The sequence below is a fragment of the Elgaria multicarinata genome, chromosome 10, assembly GCF_023053635.1.
Source record: "Elgaria multicarinata webbii isolate HBS135686 ecotype San Diego chromosome 10, rElgMul1.1.pri, whole genome shotgun sequence".
NCBI classification, from domain to species: domain Eukaryota; kingdom Metazoa; phylum Chordata; class Lepidosauria; order Squamata; family Anguidae; genus Elgaria; species Elgaria multicarinata.
In genome coordinates, this window is record NC_086180.1 from 92,494,408 (window position 1) to 92,521,487 (window position 27,080).

The 27,080-nt window shown below is 43.3% G+C and overlaps 1 protein-coding gene across 3 annotated transcripts in view; it reads right to left on the reverse strand.

Annotated features, from left to right (window-relative positions):
• Positions 1–311: 311 nt before the first annotated feature.
• ABLIM2 (actin binding LIM protein family member 2) overlaps positions 312–27,080 on the reverse strand; it is a 105,085-nt gene continuing 78,316 nt past the window's right edge. The window contains exons 13-21 of one of the 3 annotated variants that reach the window (XM_063135741.1): positions 26,188–26,289; positions 25,006–25,059; positions 19,138–19,190; positions 17,235–17,379; positions 9,514–9,572; positions 6,185–6,239; positions 4,027–4,034; positions 3,480–3,560; positions 312–1,364 (exon numbers count right to left, since the gene is read on the reverse strand). In XM_063135741.1, coding sequence (XP_062991811.1) covers positions 1,251–1,364; positions 3,480–3,560; positions 4,027–4,034; positions 6,185–6,239; positions 9,514–9,572; positions 17,235–17,379; positions 19,138–19,190; positions 25,006–25,059; positions 26,188–26,289 — 671 coding nt within the window. In that variant the 3' untranslated portion in view covers positions 312–1,250. Of the gene's footprint in view, positions 1,365–3,479; positions 3,561–3,923; positions 4,035–6,184; positions 6,240–9,513; positions 9,573–17,234; positions 17,380–19,137; positions 19,191–25,005; positions 25,060–26,187; positions 26,290–27,080 lie in introns of those variants that run through there. The other 2 variants (XM_063135739.1, XM_063135740.1) reach the window with 2 other exon arrangements.

Consider the following 27,080-nt stretch of genomic DNA (forward strand, 5'->3'; position numbering starts at 1 on the left):
GTTTATGGAACATGTATGGGACTTATGAACAGTCACCGGAGGGGGAGGAGGGAAAGTATGATTTCCTCACAGCAACTTTGAAAGGATAAAAGTCTGCTGTATGTGGATGATGGAGAGAGAGAGAGAGAGAGAGAGAGAGAGAGAGAGGGAGGGAGAGTGTTCAGCCTTCGGCTTGCTGGAGGTGAGCTTTTCTCCTACGTACGTAGTTCCTGAATAAAGTCTTTGAATCTGGGCATGCCTGGATTCCTGTCCTCCCCCTACTGGATCAGGGAATTTCCTTGACACAACAAACAATGGAGTAACAAACCATATAACATTTAATTACAAAACAATATTTTTAATGTGAACACCAGTGTATGCATAGAGTCAAGATTCATTACACATTCTTTGTACTAGAGTGAAATGTAGAAAAAATAGAAATACACAGTCAGAATTGCACAGCCTTATGACATTTCCACACAAGAATTTACTTTTCTGATGTGAAGATTAAATTTCTACATGATCCCTAGCTGAGTTAATCCAAAGAAATTAGAGGAACTTTGACTCACTAAAGTAAACACCTAATACATTTTAAATCAAGTATTCTGTATAAAGTGGGTTGTAGATTGAACTGCCTGTTATGGTCATCTGGACACATTTACATTACAGTCTATTTTTACTAAAATAAAAGTTTTGATAGCTTTTTTTTTCATTTGCTACATTACTTTTGAAATAGTAGCTTACATTTAAGTGAGAGAATGAGACTTAAAGTGCTTTATTATACGTTTTCTTTTATTCCTAAAAAGATGTCACACACAAACATTGGCAAGAGTGACTTAATCACATGCTTTTCTTTGGCCTTCATGACATTTGCTTCTGGGGAAGTTTTGTTTTCCACCTCTGTTTTGATTCTGTACAAGTTTTGCTCACTAGTGCAAAATGTAGAAACAAAATGGTAGCTAGCTATTTTGTTTGTTTGTCCAAATGACCCTTCCTTCCTATTTAAAATGACTTATTTTTGCAAAAAGCGACAGTTAAAGCAATCATTAATTTAAAGCATTAATTTGTTATATTCTTTAAAGACCAAGCGTTTACTGAGATATTCATCCGGGTCACGCAAACAGCATGTTTTTTTTTTTCTCTTTGCTTCTGCTTGCCCACTCCTAACACATGAAGTTGGACAAAGGGTCTACAGCAAGTGCACATGATAAGTTGTGGCAAGTGTGAGTAGTTTGTTTTCATTAAGCACATTTCTGTTGGTCAGTGGGAGGCTAGAAAAGCAAAGCCTTTTTCTTTAGCTCATTCCGTTTCCAAAGTGCAAGTCGTTCAAATTGTTCAATGCTCATTTTGAAGACTTCCTGGAATTCTTCAGGGGACAGGTGCCGCTTGAAAAAGAAAGGGAAGTATTTCTAAACAAAACATCCTTCCATTTATATATCTTGCAAGAAATAACGTTAAGATTTGGATCAAATTCATAACATCTTTTGGAAATCAGCTCCACAGAAAACATAACATTTCCAGTTAAACTCTTTGTGAGTTCCTGCACAGCTGTAGCACTTCCTGAGAGAACAACTACATCTTACAGCAGAGGTGAGTGAAATGAGTTGACTGAATGCGATGGCCACATCACGTCCTCTCCCTTTAATATACAGTTCCATTTACCTGTGACATGACATTGTACGATTTTGAACTTCCTATTCCCACCAGCGGCAGCTGAGGATGTACACCAGATATTGGTAAATATGCAATAGTTTGGATCCAAAAATACGTTGACTTTAGGATGTTCTTGGAAAGAAATTTACCTGTCCTCTCCTCCTCCTTACAGTCATCTGCACCTCCCCCCACCCACTGCACCCAAAATGTCTCTCTAGAGGGCCAGAGGGACTTCCTGAATAGCACTGGGCAGACCTCAGCCTGATTCTGAGCAACTCCCCTAACTGTGCCCCATGCCCCAGCCCACATTATTCAGGAGGGACCCTGATCCCCAAGAGAGGCTTTGGGGTGGGGATGGTGCATATGGCTGAAACGGGGAAGAGGAGATGGGTCATTTTCATTCTGTGAACTTCCTGAAGCTACCTAATTTTAGGATCAAAGCCATGATATGACAAGCAAGTGGAACTACACATGAGAGGGAAGGGAAGGTGGAATGGGAATGGTAGTTCCAGACATCTCTCTAGCCCTACTCAGGCATTCATCTACTCGCTTGTAGCACTGAACTGTATAGGGGTGTGTGGGTGTACATAAGCTACACACACACACACACACACCAGTGTCCCTTCACGCCTGACTTCCATGTAACACACAAAGGTTTGTACAGGGCTCTGCAAGCATGCTCAGCTGAACTTGACAGGAAACCCTGAAAAAGCAGGAATCACAATGACAGAAACTCTGTAAGCGTGTTCAGCTGAGCACACTCACGGAGCCCTCTTCAGATCTTTGCACTTCATATGTGGAGGTCTGTATGGAAGCCAGCATGTGGGGACAAGCTTATGTGTACATCTATGCCCCCCCCCCCCCCACACACACACTTCTGCCCTACATGCAAGCAGGCACAGACCTGTATAGGGCTTCTACATCTGCCATAACATATATTTTACCTATGAGTTCTGCTCTACTCTGTATGGTCCTACTTTTGTGCTCTTCTTACTGCTTAACCATCTCCATTCTTGAAAATGATGTCTCACTGGAAGGTCATTGGCCTTTGATTATTTATTAAAACATTTATACTTGCATATCTGTCCCACACAGAAAGACAGCTCACAGTCATTAAAACAACAGTATAAAAAGCAGTAACTTAAATGACATCTTAAGGTTAAATTTTAAAAATAGAAAGAAAGCAATGGCAGCAGTGAAATAAACAAACAAAAACAGTGTGCAGAAACAAGAGAAAGCATCATCAGTTCCGGTATACACCAAAACTCAGTAAAGAAGATAGGACAGGGAGTTCCAGTGTTTGGATGCCACAACAGAAAAGGCCCCGTCTCATATCACCAATGGCACTTCTGACAATACAGAGCAGGGCCTTCCTCAGATAACTTACCAGGCAGGCATGATCAGGTGGGAAACTGTAGCTCTATAAATATCCTGTTCCTAAATAATGGAAGAGCCACATTCCGCTTGGAACCTCCCTGACTTCAGTCCTTAACAGGGGTGGGTAACTGGTGGCCCTCCGGAACTCCAACATTGGAGGGCCACATGTTTTTATGGGCTACAACTCCCATCAACCCTAGCCAGCATATCCAATGATGAGGGGATACGTGGGCCCAACCATCTGAGGGCCACAGGTTGTCCACGCCCTGTCTCAACAAAACCTGATGCTCCTGATATTGTCTCTTGAGCATGATCCAAATTTGAATGGACTCCAGAGGAGTTATTTTCTGACATATTTGTATTAACCAAGCCCCTTCTGAATCTGCATGGCGGGTGGGGGGTTGCCCATTGCAATTAAACCATAATTAAACTATACAGTTATGAGAATTATAAGCAGATGCCTTTCTCACCTCCAGCCTGGTTCTATCGACATCCTTTGGTAGTTTCACCCGGACTCTATTTGTTACAATAAGTGTGTCGTAGGGATAGACCTATCACAAAAGAAAAGGTATGATGCCTAGAAGGATGTAAATGGGTCATGCATGGATCTATAATGTATGTATAAATTCCACATGGAATAAAGAAGAAGAAAAAAGGAATACCATAATCTTGCTAAGAAGAGCTGATTCAGAGTCACCCAAGACATTTTGCTGCCTGAGGGGAAGAGGACAAAGTGCCCCCCCTCCCCATTCTGGATTGGCAATCAAATCTTACTTCACCCTTGGCAAGAGGACAGCACCTCTCATGGTGGCCGGCTCACAGCGGCGACACAGGGCAGGCAGAGCGGCACACGCAGCTCCGCCCCCCCCCCGCCACCGCCGCCAGCCCTAGCTGCTGCTGCTGCTGCTGCCCACCTCCCAGCATCTGCAGCCTGAGGTGGCTGCTTCACTCTGCCTAATGGCACGGCCGGCACGGGATGCCTCTCGACATTCTTCCAGTGTTAACAGCAAGCCTTACCTTGTATTCTGTAAGAAACCAAAAATAAACAAAAGTGTGGATTAGAGCAGGCCCGGCTGTTGTTCATATATTTCCTTTTGAGAACCAGTTTAGGCCTTACTTTCCTCATGTGAGTACTGTCAAAAAGATTTACTCTGTGGAGCCTCTCCATTTGGAGGCTGCAATAGTTAAATGGTCCTAACCCCATATGTTAGTCAGAGACATACATATATTAATATATGCCTACCAGCTCTGGAATATCCTTAATATCAGTCTTATTGGAATATGTTTTGTACACTTGGGCAAGGATGGGCTAAAAGCATTTCAGTATTACCACACCCACACGAAGTCATTCCAGACAGAAGAGGACTTGAGGGAAAGACACTCACATGAGGGGGCTCCCATCTAAACCAGTAGTCTTCAACCCTTTCAGACTGGCAGGGTTACTGTGGCAACTCACTAGAGGCCAATGTCGTGGGTTCTGACTTACCAGTTAGAAGACCAATGATCTAAGCCAGGGGCTGTAACTTAGTACCTGAGGGTACGCAGGGGCACTCATCAGGACCCCCGATGGCACTTACCAAGCCCCCCATGCACCAACCTCAGCCCCCGCACCTCCTTCACTTCCCCCGGATCCACCTTCTCCAGCCATCGCCCACCTGGCCTCAGCAGCCCCAGAGCCCCAACCAGTAAGCAGGAAATTGGCAGCTTAGGAGAAGTCGTCTCCCCATCTGCCATCTTCCACTTCCTGGTGAAAGCTTTGTGGCTGCTGAGGTGTTTGCAACAGAGGTAGGCCCCAGAAGGGGGGAATCCCAAGCATGGGAGGAAAGGAAGGTGTGGTGGGCAAGGAAGGCAAGGACAGTGGGAAAGGAGCAAGGGAAATGGGAATCCAGGGGGCGGGGAGCAGGAGAAGAGGGACTCCATGGAAAGGGGGCAAGAAAATGGGCCTGGGCCTGGGGGGGTGGAATAAAGGGTGCCTATAATACGGGGGGGAATGTAAAGCAGCCTATAGTGCCTCCCAAAATGTCACATCTGCCCACGAGCCCACAAAGAACTCCATCACACCTACTTTCCCCCCCTGGTTTCCCTCTGCGATTTCTAGCTCCGTTTCATTAGTGTATGGTTTTGCGGCATCACACTATACCGATGAAACCTCCATTTCACTTATTTGCTCTTCCACTCCACTCCACCCTGCCCCATCCCACCCCTTCTCCTTCTGCCTCCAGTTCATTGGTTGCAACATTGTGATGGGTGTGGGCTCATTCCTCCCTCGCTCTGGCTTTGCTGCCTAGTGATTTACTGACATGGAGCTGGAGGGGGAGAACCGCCCCACCCTCCCCTTTCGTCAGCAAGCTCTCCCTTCAAAGCACATGACCCCCCAACAAAGGAAATAGTGAGAGGACAGCACTACAGGGGGGCTGAAGGACACTTTAATTCCATTTGGGGGAAATAATCCAGACTTTCCCTGCTCTAGGAAAACACAAAAAAGGGAGGGGAACAGGTGGGGTCTCTGCAGGACAGGCACAACGTCATCTGAGTGTTGCACTGCAAAACTGCAAACCAGGCATGATGAGAGTGCGATAAAACACTGGTGTAATGGAGCCCAAAGGTTGCCTATGTCTGATCTAAACCATCCCTGAGGGTCTGAACTCACTGAGATGACCTCTCTTACCCAAGTGGTCTGAACGTCCTTAATGTTATTAGTTTTAAAAGCAACTTAAGTTGGTAATTTGATGCAAAGTTTGCAAATGCTGCATGAATCCAAAGTCATTACATTATAGAGAGCAGCCCAAGGTTTGCCTGTGCATCCAGGCATAGTTCTGAAGTCATCTGATGGTTGTTGTATGCTCAGTTTTGGAAAGTACCTGAAGGCTGCAGTGAGAGACCACAGCTCAGTGTGACGGAGTGCATGCTTTGCAGGCAGAAGGTCCCAGGTTCGAGCCTGGGCTTCTCCAGGTAGTGCAAGGAAAGGACCCTAACCCTGAAACCCTGGAGAGCTGCTGCAGCCAGTCAGCGTTGACATTACTGGGCTAGATGGGCCGAGGGTCTGACTCAGTAGAAGGCAGCTTCCTATGTTCCTAACAGCAGAACTCACTCAAAAGACCTATGTTTGGGGTCCCACCCTCATAAGGCAGCCATGGGGCGGCCATGCTGACTAAAAAGACGTTGTGTGGTATACCTCTCTTTCCCCAAGCAGCATCCTGGTCAGTGTCATATTGGGTCACATCTGCAGCCTAGAACAGAAAGAAAGACAGATTTTGGGGGGCAACATTTATGTTTGTAGAATTCAATTCCTATGGAAGCCCACAGGGCCCCCTTCACCACCAGCCATTACGCCTAGGGCCTGAAAACACTCACTTGCTTTGAGCCACTTTGGGTGCTTCCAGACAAGGCTTTATATTCTGCAGTTTAATTGCCCTCCCTCAAACACAGAATTTTTACATCAGGCCAGATAGTGACAGACGTTCAATTTGTAACTTTCCCGTTTTCTCATCAGATCCGATTTTTCTTTTCTTACCAGAAAAGACAGGAGTAGCAACACCTGGGGGCTGCCTTCACAGTGCCTGTTTGGCACCGCCTTCCTTCTCAATCCTGTGGGGTGGCGTCGGGTAATCCCAACACTGAGGAGGGAGTGCAGGGTTCCTGGGTGGCCATCCGGTTCCTGGAGCTGACCCCGCCCTCTTCCTGGTGGGAGGCGACCAATCGCTGCTCAATGTCCACCAGGCTCTGCCCCCAGATTGGCCCTGGAGTAATGTTACATGGCGGAAGCATTGTGTTGATGTCGCTGTCTTTGAAGAAGTTGGGGTAAATCCCTGGCTTTTTCAAATCGCAGCATTTAACAACATATGCTGAGTTTGTTTGTTTTTAACGAACCCCAGAACTATTGTTTTTAAATGGATACTGTTGTTTTTATGCTTTTGATGGTTTTAAATTTTGTATACTTTAAATTTTGTTAACTGTTTTTAACTTTTGTAAACTGCCCAGAGAGCTTCGGCTATGGGGTGGTATATAAATGTAATAAATAAATATAAATAAATTGCGGTGGCTGCGAACCTGTGCCTCAATCATTCAATCGATGGGGCATAGATCCACAGCCTCTGCCAGGCTTTCTCCATGTGTAGACAGTCCTCTGGGTCTTTTTATTGGTAGTACCAAGGGTCCTCTGCAAGATCAAATCAGCTTTTTTATTTGTCAGATCATCACACACCAAAAACATTTAGCAAAAGTTAGTGGATCTCAAGAGAAAGATAACTTATTTACATAATGTTAAAACAAACCCAAGTCCTTTGTCTGGAAGCACCCTTCCTCTTATAAGAGATATCTGGGGATGCTGGTTTTAAACTGAATTAAAGTAGAAATTGAAGCAAATATCTTTTTAATCCATTTTATGTAATAGCAAATTTATTTGGTTGGGAAGAATTCCCTGCTTTACTAGCCTTATTGGTATTATCTTGCTGTTGGACTCTATTGTGGTCTTTATTGGCCCCCCTATTTTTGCTTATTAATTATTTCTAGTGAGTTTTATTATACTAGAAGCTGGCTTGTGAAGGCTTGACCCTAAAGGGCAGTTAAAACTATCTTAAACAAATAATCAAAGGGTAACACAGGGGAGGAAAAAACGTCTTCTAAAGGGTGAAACCTTTAATATAATACTTTACCTATGATGTGAAAGTGAAGAAACAAGAGAACTATAAATGTTTATACTAAGAAATTTTGGAGTGTGGTCTGTAAATATTGAAACATTCATAATTATAATATTGTATTAAAGTCAATGTTTATTTCCTTCAGTAAGCATGACATTGCCATTTTTGAGATCTATATCTTGTTCAACAACTCTTTAAACTGTAAAAAAAATCCTAATATGACAGACAATAAAAACAACAAAACAACATATTTGATGATTCTGTGTGAAAGATCATAATCATAGAATAGAAGAGTTGGAAGGGGCCTACAAGGCCATCGAGTCCAACCCCCTGCTCAATGCAGGAATCCACCCTAAAGCATCCCTGACAGATGGTTGTCCAGCTGCCTCTTGAATGCCTCTAGTGTGGGAGAGCCCACAACCTCCCTAGGTAACTGATTCCACCGTCGCACTGCTCTAACAGTCAGGAAATTTTTCCTGATGTCCAGCCGGAATCTGGCTTCCTTTAACTTGAGCCCGTTATTCCGTGTCCTGCACTCTGGGAGGATCAAGAAGAGATCCTGGCCCTCCTCTGTGTGACAACCTTTTAAGTATTTGAAGAGTACTATCATGTCTCCCCTCAATCTTCTCTTCTCCAGGCTAAACATGCCCAGTTCTTTCAGTCTCTCTTCATAGGGCTTTGTTTCCGGATCTCCAGTCAGCCAACACTCAGGGTCCCAAAGGCCTATTGTTAATACATTAGTTATCTCACTAAATTAACAAAACTTTTTGAGTGCAATCTTATATCTATTTACCTGGGAGAACGTCTTATTGAAAGCAATGGGGCTTACTTCTGAATAGACATGTAGAGAGGCTTACAATCTTGACTGCTCTAAGGTATCATTTTAAGTAATTCAATCTACCATTTTATTTATGAATGCTGTTAGGATTATTTTCTTTCTTTTCAAAGAAGCATTAACATCAGATGACCAAACTGCACATTATGATAAAGTCATGATCACGTTTAACACATCTGGTTTTTCTTAGTAGCAACATTCAAAAATGGCATTTTAGAGTGTCTTTTCTCAACTTTTGCCTTCCTTTTGTACTGTTTTCTTAATAGTAGCCATGGCGGGCCCTAATCAGGATTAATACCTTGGCACACAGGAAAAGGATTTGCCCCTTTCCCCCATGACCTGGCCCCAGTGAAAACCATTCCCTTATTGATACTGCTATTCAGCCTATGCAGGACATTGCTATTGGTGCCACAGAAAGGGATCCCCGCCCCCCCCCCCCACACACATATTGTTGGTCTACATAAGACATGTTGTTTGTACTGATGAAGTATATATCATATTTAAGCATGTGAGATTCTGTTTTGTTAAAACAACAGCACTCTGGTAAGTAAAATGAAGGTACTTTTTCAGTTGTAGCACAATGTAAGATGTTGAGATGGCTCTTAGTTTAACTTGATTCTGAAGTGGATTAGAGGTGTGTTTGGAAGGTAAATCTATTAATGCTTATTAGCCATGGTGGTCATTCACTGGCAAAATGCAGGCACATGGTTGCAGAAAAAAACTCTAGAGCTGGTACAAGGAACTGAAGCTCAGCAGTAGTGCCCATGTCTCATTTGCAGAAGGTCTGAGGGCCGATGCCTGAGAAAGCTCTCCATGTTAAAAAAACAATCAGGTAGCAAGTGACGTGTAAGACCTATACCTGAGACCTTGAAGAGTCATTGCCAGGTAGAGTAAACAATACTGGGCCTGACTGACAAATACTCTGACCTGGCACAAGGCCCTTTCCCTAAGCACAGAGGGCTAAATAGTTCATCAATCTGACGAAGGCTGACATTCCATATGTATTTGGAGATTTTTATGTCTACCTACATGGTGTAATCCATTCTTTCCATAGTCAGGAAGAGAAGCAGATTTGGAATATGGAAATCCTGTAAAATATACAGAAAAGAAAAGAGATTTTTAAAAACATGCGGTCTTACATGGGCATAGATTACAATAAGCAAAACAAACAAACAAAAACAATAAGGAAGAGCTCATCTCAAGTATTTAAGTCATATTGGAAAAAACAATTAGGCCTTGTCAAACTGATCTATATGAAGGCAACATCTGCTACATTTCTTCTAAGTTTATGTAAAAATTTAGCTGATTTCATGTTATTCATTATTTTACCATAGCAACTTACTAAAAACGAGTGGACTATGGATTTCAATCTTTCTAGTTATACCACCCCCAAAGAGGAAAGTGGGAGGAAAATAAATGGTTCATTAGGTCCGGGATTTTAGCATACATTTATTAGTGACATGCACTTGGAAAAATCTTTTTTCTTCATTTTTGTATTTTAAATATTTTCACAATTTATTTATTACATAACATTTTAATTCATATTTAGTTAATTCAGGATAAGTTAATTTGGATTTAAATTCATATTTCAGACATCAGTATTTGCAATTAGAGACACCACTATCCTGTCTTCTGTTGCCTATTACTTTGTCATTGCAATGGACTAAAACTTGCAGACCCCTCCCTCCATGCCTTTGTCCGTCAAATTTCAGGACAATTGGTCACACTGCCCCACTGCAAAGATGGAGGACTTGGGGTCATGACAGAAAGTGGGAGCTGAAAAGCCCCGAGGTGTGAGTCAAGCACTGGGTGAGGAAAAAAGAATTCAAAAGGAAATGTGATCAAGCTGAGTGTGCAATCATTATAAATACTAATAGTGAACTCAGGTGGTGACCTATGCAACTAAAATGCAGTACCAACAGGCTCTGAATAACCCCAGGTTTTTTGGGTTTGTTTTTTAGGAAAAGCAACCCCCTTGACAAGAAACAGTCCAGTGAGGGCTAAGTGGCCACAGGAGTGTCTGTGGGAACATGGGGGGGGGGGCAGAAAAGCAGGAGAAATGGAATGGGGTTGCTTGAAAGAAGGGATGGCAGGCTGGTGGAAACACTGAATGGAAGCTCTGCAGACGGCAATGTTTTGTTGCAGGTTCCACTTGTGAAAGTCTAATTCCTAAACAAGATCCCAGAAACTTGAATGGAGAAAATTCTTATTATTATTACTAAACAAGGTAAAGACCTAAGGATTATCCCAGGCAAATGGTGGGGCTGTCCCTGCCTGCTCCCAGGATCCCCTGTGTGTCATTCAGATGCACAGGGATGATCCCGGGACAATCCTGGGACAATCTGTGGCCTGGCCATAGATCTCTCTCTTTCTCTCTCTCTCTGAGTGCTGAAGTCGATAATATAATAAATTGTGAGAACTAACTGAAATAAAATTAAAAGCAGTTTCTGGAGGGGTGATTTATACTAGGATTTATACTAGGATGGAAATTAATATGTTAGTGTCTATTGAATGAAGAGCTGAGCAAAAACAAGAGCATATGTTTCCTGAAAAGGGTTGCTCCATGTGAAATGGACAACATTTCTGAGGGTTCAGAAAAATGAACCCTGAGAAAAATATTATCCACCTATTCAGAGTAAGAGCAGGAAGCATTGTCCTCACTCAGATTTGACTTCCTGTAATATCCTGACTCAGAAGGAAACAATGATGGTGTCATGTATGGGGAATCAATATGGATTTAAGAGATTTATAAATTGTCATCATGTGCTGATTTTCTTCGAATGATTAGAATCGCTTGAGGGAGAACGGGAACACTCTCTCCCGGCCCTCCACATGTCGGGAATTCACGGTTCTGCATCTCACAGCGAGTCTACACTAGTATAGTAGGCTTCCAACTATGGAGCCCCCCTCCACATGCTGGAGGCTGCAATGGGGATGGGGTGGGCCTAGTGCTCTCATCCCCACTCCCCCTCATTGTGTGAGGGACGTGGACTGGCTGGACAGGGCTACCAATTCCTTGAAAGAGGGATCCTGAAAAATATGTGTAACAGGGGCAGGGGTTAGGTTCCCATTTCTTTTCTAATCAGATACTTCATAACAAAGCATTTTCAGGAACAGTGACAAGTCAGATATTTGACAAACTTTAAAGAAGCTATGAGTAAGTGGCTAAAAGGTGTTTGGAGAAATCCAGCAGTTATAATAACAATCTCCATCAGCTTTCATCATCTCCAGTCATCCCCATTTTGGGTTAAACACGTTCTTCTGAACAACTGGAGTCTGCCTCTCTATGTACCTACTCTCCTGCTATTAACGTAAGACATTTTAAAAAGAAAGAGAAACGAACATTCAGGCAGTGTCTATACCAGCCCTTTCCCCCTGGTTCTTCCCTGTGCATCCAAATGACACACACGGGATCCTGGGAGCAGGCAAGGACAACCGCTCCATTTCCCCAGGATAGAACTTCTTCAATAGTTGTCCCGATTTTACCTGTGGTCCCAGGACGATTCCGAGGACCGCTGGCTTCTTCCCTCCTCCCCATGAGTAGCGGGGTGGGTGGGTCAGCAGAGGGAAGGGGCCAGGCAGGGGGGAGTCCAGGGACATCGAGGGGGGAGCAGGGGCTGGGCTTTCTTTCTTTTTCTTTTTTACTTGCTTTTCGCTGGAGTGCAAGAATGTTCCAGCTCCTGACTTCTTAAAATAAATGGTGGGCATGACGGGTGCAACGTATCTATTCCCTTCCACAACATCACACTTCCATTTGGACACAGGTAAGTCCGCGATCCTCCCCCCTCCCTCCCTCTACAACCTTAGGTGAAGAGTCTATCTTGGAGGCCATTTCAAGGTCAATATTGCATATTCGTGTCTCCAACAATAAATGCAGGTTGCTTACCTGTAACCGTAGTTCTTCTAGTGGTCATCTGTGCATTCACACACTATGGGCTTCTGCGCCTGCGTAGGACCAGTGTCGGGAACTTCAATAGCTGAGTATGATTTTTGGAGGGATCCCCGCCCACCATCCTACTGCGCATGTCCAGGGTGTCCCACCATGCTCCTCAGTTCCTTGAGACTGCAGTCAATAGAACCAAGGATATATATATATATATATATATATATATATATATATATATATCACTATAATGTATATGTATATATATATATATATGTGTGTACACTAGTATGTAGAGAGACAGACATGCATGTCTATACATATCTTCAAACCATGGAACGAAGCAAATGTACACATGTGTGATAAGTTGTCACATTGTAGAGTGCAGTATACCTCAAGCCTCAACGAGACAAGAGGGGATGGTGGGTGGGTTGTGTGAATGCACAGATGACCACTAGAAGAACTACGGTTACAGGTAAGCAACCTGCATTTCTTCTTCGTGGTCTCTGTGCATCACACACTATTTATTTATTATTTATTTATTTTATTACATTTATATATGGGCGAATAGCAAGCTGACTTACCAGAGGAGGGTAGTCTTGTTGGTCGCGTTGATGTTACAGGAGTGAGGATCAGACAGCTCTACCGAAACTGGAATCAGCTCTGGCTCTGACATCTAGTCGGTAGTGTCTGATGAAAGTAGAGGGCCTAGACCAGGTGGCTGCTCTACAAAGTTCTTGAATAGGAATTCCTCTGGAAAAGGCCATAGAGGTGGCAATGCCTCTGGTACAGTGTGCCGTCAGAGGATTAGGTATAGGTAGGTTTTGCAGTTGATAGGCAAGACAGATTGTCTGGGTGATCCATACTGCAAGCCTTTGCGATGATACAGGTGAGCCTTGGTTCGGCTTACCATATGAAACAAATAGGCGCAGAGTAGTTCTGAACGACTCGGTTCGAGCTTTGTAGAATGCCACGGCTCGGCGAACATCGAGACAATGCAAAGTTGTTTCCAATGGAGAAGAGGGCTGTTTAAAGAAAGTAGGAAGAATAATATCCTGGTTGAGGTGGAAAGATGTTACGACCTTAGGAAGGAATTGTAGATCTGGTCGAAGTGTGACCTTGTCAGGGTGAAAAGACAGATATAGTGGGTCGACATGAAGGGCTGTGAGTTCAGAGTGTGATAGCCATGAGGAAGGCTACTTTCATCGAGAGGAGGTGTATGCTGATGGATGCTAAGGGCTCGAAGGGTTTGGCCGTTAAAGCTTTTAGGACGACCGATAGGCTCCATTGCGGAGTAATGTGTCTTGTTGGAGGAAACAAATTTTTGGCACCTTTTAGGAATTGCTTGATGAGAGGGTGAGTGAAGACAGAATGTCCTTGGATTGGAGGATGAACAGTGGACAGGGCTGCCAAGTGGACCCGGAGCGAAGAGTTCTTGAGACCAGAGTCCACAAGGTGTTTGAGAAAAAGGCGAACATCTTTAATGGAACAGTTTTGAGGGTCAAATTTGTGTTGCCTTGCAAAGGATCTGAATCGGCGTCGTTTGGCTCGATAGGCTTTCCGAGTCGATGGTTTTCTCGCGGAACGTAATATGTGCTGAATTTGGGGGGGATGTCTAATGATGATTGTTGATCTTCCATGCAGTTATTCGAAGTGTTTGGAGATCTGGGTGGTGTATGTGTCCGTTGTCCATTGTGATGAGGTTCGGTATCGTGGGCAGGCGGATGTAGGTCTGGTTCAACATGGAGAGGAGGGGAGCGAACCAAGACTGGCGGGGCCACCAAGGGGCTATGAGAATTGCAGTCATTGGTTCTGTCCGTAGGCTGGCAATGACTGTGTTGAGGAGAGGGAAGGGGGGTAATATGTAAGCAAAGGTGTGTGCCCACTGAATCTGAAAGGCATCTCCGAGAGAGGATTTTCCGTGCCCAGCTCTGGAGCAGAAGAGTCGGCAAGCAGTGTTGGTCTGAGAGGCGAAGAGGTCTATAGATGGAGTTACCCATCAAAGAAAAAGTTTGAGAAGGATGGTCCGGGAGAGTTCCCACTCGTGGGTCGGGGAGAAGGTGCGACTGAGGGTGTCTGCAACTTGATTGGACTTCCCCGCAATGTGGATGGCGATGATAGAGATGTTCCTGGGGATTGCCCAATTGAAGATGTCGAGGGTAATGTTGAGGAGTGTAGGGGAGCGTGTCCCTCCTTGTTTGTTGAGGTACCACATGACTGAGGTGTTGTCGGACAGGATTAGGACATGCTTGTGTTGGATGTTGGGCTTGAAAGTGACGATCGCTTTGTATACCGCTAGGAGTTCGAGGGCATTGATATGTAACGTGCGTTCGCTGGTGGACCATTGACCTTGGGTGTTGAAATGATCGGTGTGGGCGCCCCAACCAAGGTTGGACGCATCGGTCGTGATTGTGATGGATGGTTGAGGTTGCCGAAAGGGCATGCCTTGGAGAAGGTTGTGTGCTTGAGTCCACCACAGCAGGGAGGAATGAACCTCTGGTGGGATGATGAGGTAAGTCCGACGTGGGTCGGTTGTGCCGTTGTAAGAGCGTATGAGGTACGCTTGGAGAGGACGCATTCGCAGGCGTGCCCACTGTACAACATATACGGTGGATGCCATGAGGCCGAGCAAGCGTTGGATGGCCCAGACTATCGGAGAGGGGCGACGATGGATTGTATGCGTGTGAACGATGAGGGTGAGTAGTCGTTTTTGAGGTAGATACGCTGTGGAGGTTCTTGAGTCTATGTCGACTCCGATGAATGAGATGCGTTGTGAGGGAAGAAGGTTTGACTTTTCGTTGTTGACACAGAGACCTAGAGAGGCAAGGAGGTCGAGGGTGTATGTGGTGTCCCGAAGGACTGTTGAGGAAGATGGAGCTGTCAGAAGCCAGTCGTCTAGATAGGGAAAAATTGTGCACACACTGGTGCCATGCACTTTGTGAATACCCTTGGGGCAGAGGAGAGTCCGAAGGGAAGAACTGTGAATTGAAAAACGTCGGTCCCGATGGCGAAACGGAGGAGTTTGTGATGGGACAGGTGGATTGCAATGTGAAAATACGCGTCTTTTAAGTCGATGGAGGTGAACCAATGGTTTTTTCGGAGGAGGGGAAGGATGTAATCCAAGGTGGTCATTCTGAATTTTCTTGGATGAATGTATGTGTTGAGGTTTCTGAGGTCTAATATAGGACGTAGTCCGCCGTCGGCTTTCGGTACCGTAAAGTATCGGGAGAAGAATCCTCGGGTGGTATTGGTGGAGACTCTTCGAATGGCTCCCTTGCTGAGGAGGAGACGCGATTTGTCTATGAGAGGTTGTGACGGAGAGGTGATTTTTACGGTACCGAGAGGTGGAGTGTCTTGAAGCTCGAGGCGGTAACCTGTTGGGGAGGAATTGGTTGTGCCAATGGAATGGCTCTAGATGATAACGGAGAATCTCGGAGTTCACCTTCTGATATTGATGCCGTAGGCAACGGTACCGAGGGAAGCGGTGGCGATGTCGGTGGCAGCGGAGGCGACGGTATCAACGGTATCGGTTGCGGCTGCAGAGTTGGAGGGCGAGATGGAGGACGCGGCTCCTTGTCTCGGCGAGGTTTTTTCTTTTGCTTTCCGTTGTCCGTCTTATGATCCCTTGCCCTTTTTGAGAGCTTTTTTGCTGCTACAAGGGTGTGGGATTTATTGCCCGAAGGTGCCCGTTGCTCCATGATAGGAGATCGAGGGAGGGCAGTCAATGTTGAGGCCTGCGGAATAGGTTCGTGAACCGATTCAAGAGCCTTTTTCCAAAGAAGAGCTTTCAGTCGGTCAGCTCTATTGCGGCGAGACTGTTTGGATAGTTTCATGTAGCACGGACAGGATTCAACGACGTGCGACTCGCCCAAGCATAAGAGGCACAAGGAGTGTCCATCAGAAAGAGGAACCTTTCCATTGCAGGAAAGACATCTTTTAAAGGGGCCTTTGTTAGAGTCAGACATTAGAATGGAAAACGAAAGTAAAGGAGTAACAAGGACTAACTAAGTGTTTGGTTTTTGTTTTTTTTTAGGAGAGGAATGAAAGAAGAAGAAGAGGAATAATAGTAAGAATAAGAAAAGGATAAGAACCGACGAAGTCTCAGCTAAATATTCTCTTTAAGGACGAGCGAAGCTCCCGACGTGCTGGTAGCAGCGCGGTCGAAAGAGAACTGAGGAGCATGGCGGGACCCCCTGGACATGCGCAGTAGGATGGTGGGCGGGGATCCCGCCAAAAATCATACTCAGCTATTGAAGTTCCCGACACTGGTCCTCCGCAGGCGCAGAAGCCCATAGTGTGTGATGCACAGAGACCACGAAGAAGAACTGGTGCTGTAGTGGTAAAATCTGAACTGCAGGAACTCAACATGACAGTCCCCATAGACATGTCCCCAAGGAGAGGGCAAAACTGGAAAAGGTTGATCAATCTCAACCAACCAATTCCAGCATTTTTCATCTCTACCAGGGCCAGGTCTTTAGTGTGGGTCTTAACTGCCATTAAGAACAGGCCTCCCTGAAATACTTGGCTTTATGACAGGGATAGCTCACAACAATATAGAATCGTTTCCCCCCAGCTACGCTCAGAGGGAACGGAGGATTCTGAGGCCGATAAAAACTGGGACTTCTGAGACACCCCTGTGAGCTCCACTCCTCTACTGACAATAACTCAAGAAACTAGGCTGATCCTCTGGCACGCTCCAGCCTCTCCCCCATAGACTCATCTGATAGCTTTGGCTAAATGTTTATGGGATGACGTCTGAACTTCCCCCCACCTTAGGGGCCTTTATTACACTGCTATAAACCATCTCTTGAAATGGTTGTGTTAATCAGGTCTCAGTGCATTTATTAGAAAACAAACCAGTACTTACGTAGATAGATTGTGTTTGCATTATTGTGCAACCGCTGAATCTCCCTGTCAGTTCCAGGACTTTGTGGGAGTGACTGAGTATCCAGAACTGGAGAGTTCATTCTGACATCCACGTCCCCTTTCAAAGTGAGCCAGCTGGACTTTAGCTGAGAAGAATAACCATTAAACATTTGGTACTTTCCAGGAAATTCAAAAAGGTAAGTATTCTCCATGTGAAACATGCAAGTAAAAGCAACTTTAAAGCCTTTCCACCCAGCAGGGTAGTATTTCACGCTGGGATGCTAAGGAGGGCAAATGGATTTCTTGTTCAGCAACCTTTTAGGGGCCATTTAATTGCCTCACCACCACCAGTTCAAGTGTTGGGTTATTCTGTAAATTGTCTTCAAGTTTGCTGGTGGAATCCTCCATGTTGCACACTTTACAAAGAAGAATGTAGCAAACAGTTTTCAGCCCAGAACTTCAGGAAGGAGTACCAATGCGAAAGCCTGAGGCCTCGCCGTCAAGATGGGGAGCCCAGGCCAAATCTACACTACTGCTTTAAAGCACTTTATAACAGTTTTGACAGCTGTCTATGGAGCTCTGTGTCCTGGGCCCCAACAGTTGTCAAGGCTGTTATAAAGCACTTTAAAGCAGTAGTGCAGATCCAGCCCCAGTTGGACATGAGGTGAACGAAAGACCCTGCTGATTCCCTGAGAGAAGAAGTCAGCATTGCGACGTCTGACCTGGCCAAGCGAGGAGCGCTGGAAAAAAGCAATCTGGCAGTAACAGCAAGCATTCATTAGTTTGCATATCTATCTAAGTGCATATCTATCTAAGTGGGGCCATTTTTTAATTGGGAGAGTTGTTATTAATAGGTTTGATTAATGTTGCATTCTTGTATGCTGCACCTCAGCAACCAACCCTTGGGGGTTCCGTATTACCACACTCCTAGTATGTTTTCTTTTAAAACGTTTAATTTAAGCATTAACTTGGCTCTTACAACATGCAATAGGAGGTAGCTAGGCCAGCTACATTGTTATATAAATCCTACACTTGATCTTAGCCCAAAGCCCTTAATGGTTGGGTCCAATGATATCTCCTCTGCAAGCATAAGTCTGTCACTATTGGCTGGTACAGATTATTACATGTCACATAGGACTGCCAAGTTTGCCCAACAGGCTCTGGAGAAACGAAAGTCACTGGCAGCCATAAAAGACTAAACTTATTAATAGAATATGTCAGCAAATATTGTCCAGGAGTACAAGATGTTTTAACCTGCTCTTGTTAGCCATTTCATTAACATTTTGTGTTTTGGTACTACCTCCGGCGTGAGGAGTATTTTATGTCTGTGTATGTGCATGACCTGACTGGCTTATAAGCAATAAACTGTTGTTGTTGTTGTTGTTGTTATATAAATCATGATGGCACCTGCTAGATCTTTTAGCAAACCATTGGCTGGATGTTATGTTTAGAAGATAATTTCAAAATTTATGCCATAGGTGACTAGCATGTGTAACACAGCCCATCTGATCCATGTGGTCTATAGTTTTAGGATTTTAATTCATTATCCGACATGTTTTGTTGAATGTGCAAAAAAGCTGTATTGCATAGTAAGTGGGTGGATCCACTATGTATTTCATTATTACCATCTGAATTGCTTTCCATGGCTAGCAACTTCAATAGTTTAGATACATATTCATTACTAATAGGTGTTATTTTTAGCTGTGACAGAACTCTGGAACCACTTACATGGAGCAGCCCTACTGATTTTAATAAGGCCATTCTCTTGATGTGATCTCAGCCTCTCTTATCATGGATATTTAATCAAATGTGTTGCCAGTTCAAAGCGAACGACTCCAATTAATAAAGAAAAAAACTACCCCAAATGCTAGAGAAAACCACGCCTTGGTGCCTCCTAAATTTACCTTCCTGCTGTCTTGGTCACAGCTCCCACTGTCACCATCTGATTTTCTTGATGCTAGACAATAAAAAGAATTTCCAGAGTAAAAATAGAGTTTTGCTTTTTATAAAAAGGGTGTCCTCAAAACCCAACACATCAGATACATGATGCTGGAATACTACCTTTGATAATGACATCAGTATACATGACAGACATGCTTGTGGGCATTTTGCCCTAGTTTTCTACAGATTGGAGGAGAACCCCCCACCAGCACACACACACAATCACTTTCCATTTGCAGACCAAACTATATAGCTGGCTCATGGTAGGTCACATTTATTAATATGAACAATGCCATAATCTGAAAAATGTGAAGCTTTAACATAAGTATTGGTCCACATTTCCCATCTCCCCAAGTAGTAGAAACCGGGTGCCCAGATGTAAGAAGGGACACATCAACTGCATCTTTAACAGTTGTGTAGAAGAGGAAATTTCAGCAGATGTAACTTGTCACAGCACCTAGGTAGGAAATCCCACCGCAGCTTCCTTGTTGACTTCTGGAAGCTTGTGGCGCTTTTTATAGTAAAATGTTATTTTATTGTGGGAGTGGGGTGGAAAAGAGGCTATAGACCATTGTCAGGGTCAGAAGAGGTCACACTCTACTGAGGTTTAGACAGCTAGCGCCATTCCTCTTTTGCAAGGTTGGGGGCCCCATCAGAAGGGTCCACTGCCAGAGAGTGATGGAGCCTGATGGGATTCCAATTTTTTCCTGCTGACATGGCTGGTGCGCCTGTTGAAGGCCTGGTTTTCTGGGGGGATACAAAGGTGACCAGGATGGTTGATATGATCACGCCTGAGTGTTTTCTTTCTTTGGCTGAGCCTGTTAGGCACTATGGTATACTGTGGAGCTGAGGGCTATGAAATGAAATGGAAAATAGCTGGAACACAGATGCACTCCTGCTGAATCTGACTAAATACGTCTTAGAGCCCATTAGTGAGGCTACCTTGCGGCAGTGATGGTGGCAAAGAAGTTATTTTCCATCGATAAGCAAAAGAGCTATCCAGGCCCCTTAAAGTAAAGTCAGTAAAGTAAGAGAAAGGGGCGGATCATATCACTATCCGTATTCGCATATACTACAAAGGTAATAATAATAAGTATTATAAAACCCTTTTAATACATTAATAAGTTTCACTAGTGCAGAAAAAAAATTGCCACTGTAGGGCTGTGTAGTCTGACATTAAGAACACATTAAGAATACACTAACAAATACTAAGAACCCATTAAAAAAACATTCAAAGTCAAGGAATTTTTTTAAAAAAACAGACCAAAACGCGTTTCGACCCTAAAGAAGGGTCTTCCTCAGTGGTCACATATACTCTATAGACACTTAGAAATACTAAGTAGTTATTTACAAATTGCCAATACCTGAAAGTCAAGGGAGACACGGGATTAGCAACATTCATACCCACGCTAGAGCCTCCAGCCCACAGCCCTATGTTCCAATTGTTTAACCTAATTTTTTTTTTCTAAAAACACACACTTACCACTAGATGTTACTGTCCCTTGCTTTTTAAAGTAGGTATTGGGCTAGTATATTTCAGCCAGTATCCCAGGTTTGGAATACAGCTTCCTGTCACAACTGCCAAGGTGGTGTTCTAGCTGCAGGGAGCCTCTTTATTACATTCTAAATGCAAATGTGCAAAGGGGCATATGTAAGAAATTTTAAAGTTAAAATCTTGTATACATACAAAGCTAAAATGCTGTTATCAAGAGGCAGATCGTTATGGTGCTAACTGGCTCTATCAGAGGCATTACTGGTATGTAAATTGTTTGACCCTACAAGCAGGCGCCATCAATTGAGTTGTAAATTGTACTGAGCATAGCTACATATCAAACAATTTACATACCAGTAATGGCTCTGATAGAGCCAGTTAGCACCATAAAGAACCCCATTACCTAATAGAATATACAAGATGCCTTCAGGCCCAGCAGGTATAGTCAGTATTACAGTTAACTCCAACTTGGGCTCCAACTGTCTCTTGCACTATATAATGAGTTAGATGGCTGGTAGCGACACCCTGCCTCTTGATAACAAAATAAATGCATGTGAAAACACCAGTGACATCCGGGACAGCTTTTGCTACAGGTAACTAGCTTGAAATATATAACTTTGCATTTTAGCTTTGCATCTATACAAAATAAGATTTTAATATTTAATATTTCTTACATATGCCCCTTTGCACATTTGCATTTAGAACATAATAAAGAGGCAGTTGTGACAGGAAGCTGTATCCCAAACTGAAATATACTAGCCCAATACCTACTTTAAAAAGCAAGGGACAGTAACATCTAGTGGTAAGTGTGTGTTTTTAGGGGGGGAAATTAGGTTAAACAATTGGAACATAGGGCTGTGGGCTGGAGGCTCTAGCGTGGGTATGAATGTTGCTAATCCCGTGTCTCCCTTGACTTTCAGGTATTGGCAATTTGTAAATAACTACTTAGTATTTCTAAGTGTCTATAGAGTATATGTGACCACTGAGGAAGACCCTTCTTTAGGGTCGAAATGCGTTTTGGTCTGTTTTTTTTTAAAAAATCCTTGACTTTGAATGTTTTTTTAATGGGTTCTTAGTATTTGTTAGTGTATTCTTAATGTGTTCTTAATGTCAGACTACACAGTCCTACAGTGGCAATATACTTTTTTTCTGCACTAGTGAAACTTATTAATGTATTAAAAGGCTTTTATAATACTTATCCACCTTTGTAATATATGCGAACACGGATAGTGATACGATCCGCCCCTTTCTCTTACTTTACTGTTCTTTTCCACCATCCTTGCATCCTATAAATGTCACCCTGCAGAGCTTTTTCGGTGGTCTGTGGCCTTGTACAGGCTGATCAGAAAAAATATCGAATTGAACCCTTAACTGCTTGTTGTGGTGGATTTGCAGAACACTCTGAAGATAAAATTGCTCAGATCTGTCACAATTTGGATTTCATAAGAGATGCCACTGCACTGCCTTGTCCACTGCACCAGTTTTATGGGATGAGTTTTCATTACTGAGGTCTGCTGATGAGGACAGAGCATTGGATCTGTCCGTCTGATCACCTGTGCTCTTGACTCCTGCCTTACAGCCAAGAGATCTGCCCTTGGGACCTGTATCCAAGACGTGATCAATGTTTCTTTGAGGGATGGACAGTGGTTTGGCATCTCTTGAAGAAGCCAGGATTAGATCCAGAGGACCTAAATAATTTTAGACTGGTGGCCAATCTTCTATTTTTCAGCAATGTGATTGAGCAAATGGTTGATGGTCACTTTCAGGCACTTCTGGATTATATTGATTATCTGGACCATGATCGTTTCTACATGAGGCATTTATTGTGCATTTCTCATTCCCTACCTGTGGCTGTTTACCAGTTTTTAAATGCAGCCATTACCCTACAGTTTCACTTCTGCTTTTTAGGAGCACTTTGGGCAAGTTTTTTTAGCACAGGGAAAATGCAGTATTATTTGTGAAAGCAACCCCCCTTTCCACTCCTACATAATTGTGCTATTCTGCTCTACCATAGTGCCACCCAGAAGTTATGTAGTGGGAAAGGAAGAAAGGAAATACTCTTCATATAGTTCTTGAATCTCAATTCTGTGATGAAACCAAAAGTAGAGGAACTGGATTAACAGCCTTGAGTAGCAAAGTTCCTTTTCAGTCAGGTCATAGACCTGGTTTTGGAGTGGAGACTCATTTGGTTGCCCTGTCTTGGTGCTGACCTCTAAAGCCCAAGATTTTCCGTGTTAAGAAAAGCCTGCAGCATAGGGTTAAGAAAAGGAGGGGAAGGGACTCACACAGTGGCAGCACAAGCCTATACAAGCCTATGCAAAAGTAAGTCCTATTGAGTTCAATGGGGCTTACTCCAAGATAGGATTACAGCCCAAATGACCGCAAAGGAAGTCGTAACTCATATTCAAGATTTACCCATGTCACACAAGACTAAATTCAAATTCTAGTAGACACAAAGTACAACAAAATGGTGGATTATTTAATATACTGCAGACATGACTTCAGCCCTTAATGCAGCTCTTTTTACGTTGCACGCCATATTCTAAATGTAGGGTGACCATATGAAAGGGGCTCCTGTATCTTTAACAGTTGCATAGAAAAGGGAATTTCATCAGGAGTTATTTGTATGTGTGCAGCACCTGGTGACATTCCCTCTTCCTCACAACAGTTAAAACTGCAGGAGCCCTGCCTTCTTTTGTATCTGGTCACTCTAGTATAGCTCCTGCAGCTTTAACTGTTGTGATGAAGAGGGAATTTCATCATGTTCTCCATATATACAAATGACACCTGCTGAAATCCCCCTTTCTATACAACTGTTAAAGATACAGGAGCCCTGGCCTCCTTTTCATGTGGTCACTCTATTTAATGAATATGTTCATCTGATATCTCATCAATATATACAAATGCCACAAAATATTCCTCAGCTTCAGATTTGTTGGTGACACCTGAGTCTTTACAAATCTGATTGTTCCTAGTAAGTGATCCATTGTAACAACACAATGCCTTGTTTCTTGGATGAATAAAGTGCATTTTGCACTTTATTTAGTCTCTCAAACAGGAAAATATTGTTCCATCACTTCTAACATTGTCAGGGGCTCTTGGCTTCAACCAGGGACCTGAACAAGGGAGATATCTGGTATGTGGTGTGCCCTGGCTACCTTGATCCCTCTTCAGGCATTGCTGGGACTAGTGGTATGGAACATTTGCTGTTGTTTTAATTCTGTATTTTAATCCTATATCAATTTCTGCTGTGTGGTTTTATCCTGGTTGTGCTTTTTATATTGTATTTTGTATTTGGGTTTTTAGATTGTTGGATGTTTTATTACGTTCTTAATGGTTTTAATTTTTGTGAACTGCCCAGAGAGCTTAGGCTATTGGGCGGTATAAAAATGTAATAAATAAATAAAATAAATAAATACTGGTCTTCCACATTTGCCTAGTCAACCTGTGGCCATCACAAGCCCCTAGCTCTGGTTCAAGGCCCAACGTTCAGCAACTAAACTCAGGGATTACCTTGTCCCAGACATTACTGCCTGAGGAAAACAATGCACATGGGAGGTCATCAGCACCATGGCAGCAGGCTCCACCCTTGGCTTGCATTCTTTTCTTTTCTCCAATGTCTGAAATGAGCCTGCATGTGTACAATCCTGCCTACCTGCATGTGTTCATTGTTCCGGACATTGGGCATTTGACAAAGGGCTACGGAAGTGGATCTGGCCTGGCCCTGGCATGTTCTTTTTCACCTTGTTTCAGTCTAATCATGGTTTTGCCAACAGCAGCATTTGTTGAGGATCATTTCCCAAATTCTTTGCATTTCTTTATGCACGCCACAAGGTTTGTTGCACTTTCATGCCCACTGAGATTTTTGGAAGATGTTTCCCCAGGGGTAGGGGGGAATCCCATTGCAGAGAAACTGAGTTAACTAATAGTCTGTAACAAAAACAGAGTACCTCATACAGGATTTAAGAGTACACAAGCCACAGGCAAAGTGATTGTGGAGTTTCTCTGACAGTGGGCACTGGAAAAGAAAAGAGGGAAACACAAGCCTACTATCCAGGCTAATCGCACAAAAGCATGTACCTGTTCAGATTTCGCAAACAAACAAAAAGAACCCAGGAAGTGAAGCACACGCAGTGCACCAGGTTCTATCAATGGCAGATTGCACACGAACAAAGAATAAACTATGTCTGTCTGGACACACTCTCATGCAGTCAGAATAGTAGGAACTTAATGAGAGCAAAATGGCAGGACACATTCAGAGGTAAACATGCGTAAGGTGGGGGTGGGGTGGGGAAGGACCTGGCTAGAACACACTGCAGCAGAGAAAAGCAGACTGTACCATGCTGTCTGTAGATAGGGGGTTTCCTATAGATGTTATCTTTTATTCCAGTGTCTGAGAAAAAGGAAAGAAACAAAGAACCAAACAGTAAGCAAGCAGTTGAAAAATGGACCCCTTATTTTGAATGCCACCAAACCGCCACTTCTTGAGCAATATAACTTGGATCCCAACCTCTTGCTCTGTGAACAGAAAACGCTTCTGTTTACATGAGAGTAGCACTTCTATGAGAATAATTCTATTTCCATGAATGGTAGTTCCAACCATTCACAGAGTAAAAAGGTGGGATCCAAGTCAATTTCAAGTGTATTTTTATACCATCTTTTCATGGTAAGCCCTGAGCAGAGACTGCTCAGTTTAATCATATTTCTTTTTAAGTGCAATTTTAAATATTAGCTGCATGACTGCTGAAATTTTCATTCATTCATAATAGGACTAAATCCAGCCTAGGCGTGATGCAGCGGAACTGTGATCATAGCTCTCGTCATTTTCTTTCCTTAAAAGCTGCCATGTCGGTCCCAATTTGAACTATTAAACTAGAAGAAATATGGGGTATCTGAGATTAGATCTCCCAACATTTTCGTTCTTTACTTAAAAGCAGTTGGGGCATGATCTGGATCAGATCCATAGTGCTGGGAAAAGAGAATTTAATTCTTCCTGTGTGCCATTTCCTTAATCTAACCCTCTCCTTAGAAGATGCTACTAGATATAGGGGGAGGTAGTGGGGAGACTGAGGCAATATGTATTCCCTTCCTTTTCTACTCAACGGCTAACAGAAGCTCTGTATGTTGCTGAGTGCACGTGCGCGTGAGATTTAAATCAGGGAAACTGCATGGTGGGAAAGGGTTAAAAATCCTATTTGCATCCCAAATCAAAATTGGGTCTCAGGTACTTTTAAGGGGAGCAGAAAAAAGAAAAGAAAAAGATCTCTCACATTACTTCTAGCTTGGCTCTTAATAATTTTGATGACCTAGAAATGAGTTAATAGATGGAAGTTAAGACCTGTATATACAAACACAAATAGGCAATTAACTATAGTGTTATTTTAAAACCTGCTTAATAGAAAAATAAGTTTGTTGCCTATTTTTAATACCACTAAAACATATTGTTTATACCTGTATACATCTGAAAAACATTAGAGATGGCAGCAATTGGAGATAAAAAAAATAAGCAATGAATGCCTACCTGGGACATGAAAGTGTCTAGGTGCTTGCTGATAGAGAGAGGATGAAGATTTGCTGTCTGAGTACATGGATAAACTTGGAGTGCTCCGACCACTTTCACTGCCTCCAAGGGGAAGAGCAAAAATAAAAAATAAAAAAGCATATAAAATAAAAAATATGGCAGGCAAAGTAGAGAAATTCAAGCAGAAAAAAGCTTTCTCAAGTAACTTGTTAATCCAACAGATATTTGGAAATCCTTTAGAAAGGTTGGCCTATTGCATCATGGAACTCTGCAGCCTCCTGCTTGATTGGCTGGTTCGATTGCTCTGATCCTTTCACAGGGCCAAATTGGATGGGACGTTAAACATGTGATTGCATTTAACATATTCGTTTTTCCATTTAGAGAGGCTTAGTGGGACTCAGTCCTGACCATTCCCACTCACAGTGGCTGTTATTTAGGAGAAATACTAGACCTGTTAAATGCAATCACACATTTAATATCACATCTTTTTTAATCCATGAAAACAAGGCAAGACCTGGACGAGAATCGGCAGAAGAATGAGGCAGTTTACAAATTCATTTCTGTTCCATATTATGCATGGAACTGAAATGTGTCTTAAAATCAATGCTATTGATATGGACACAGTTTGTACATAACGACAATCCATCAGTTTAAACACAGATGGGTTGTCAGGGGATGCGCTGACTGCAGCACGTCCACCTCTTCCATTTTACTCAGCAAGCCACAATCAACTCAACACTCCATGATTGGCTCCCCGTCTGAACCCAGGCCACTGATTGAACAATAGGTTAACCATGGGATTGTTTAGCCCCTAACAACCCAACATTCTGAATTCAAACATGACATATTCTGCATGAAGAGGTGGGCACACCCACCCACTCTCTCTTGCTTAT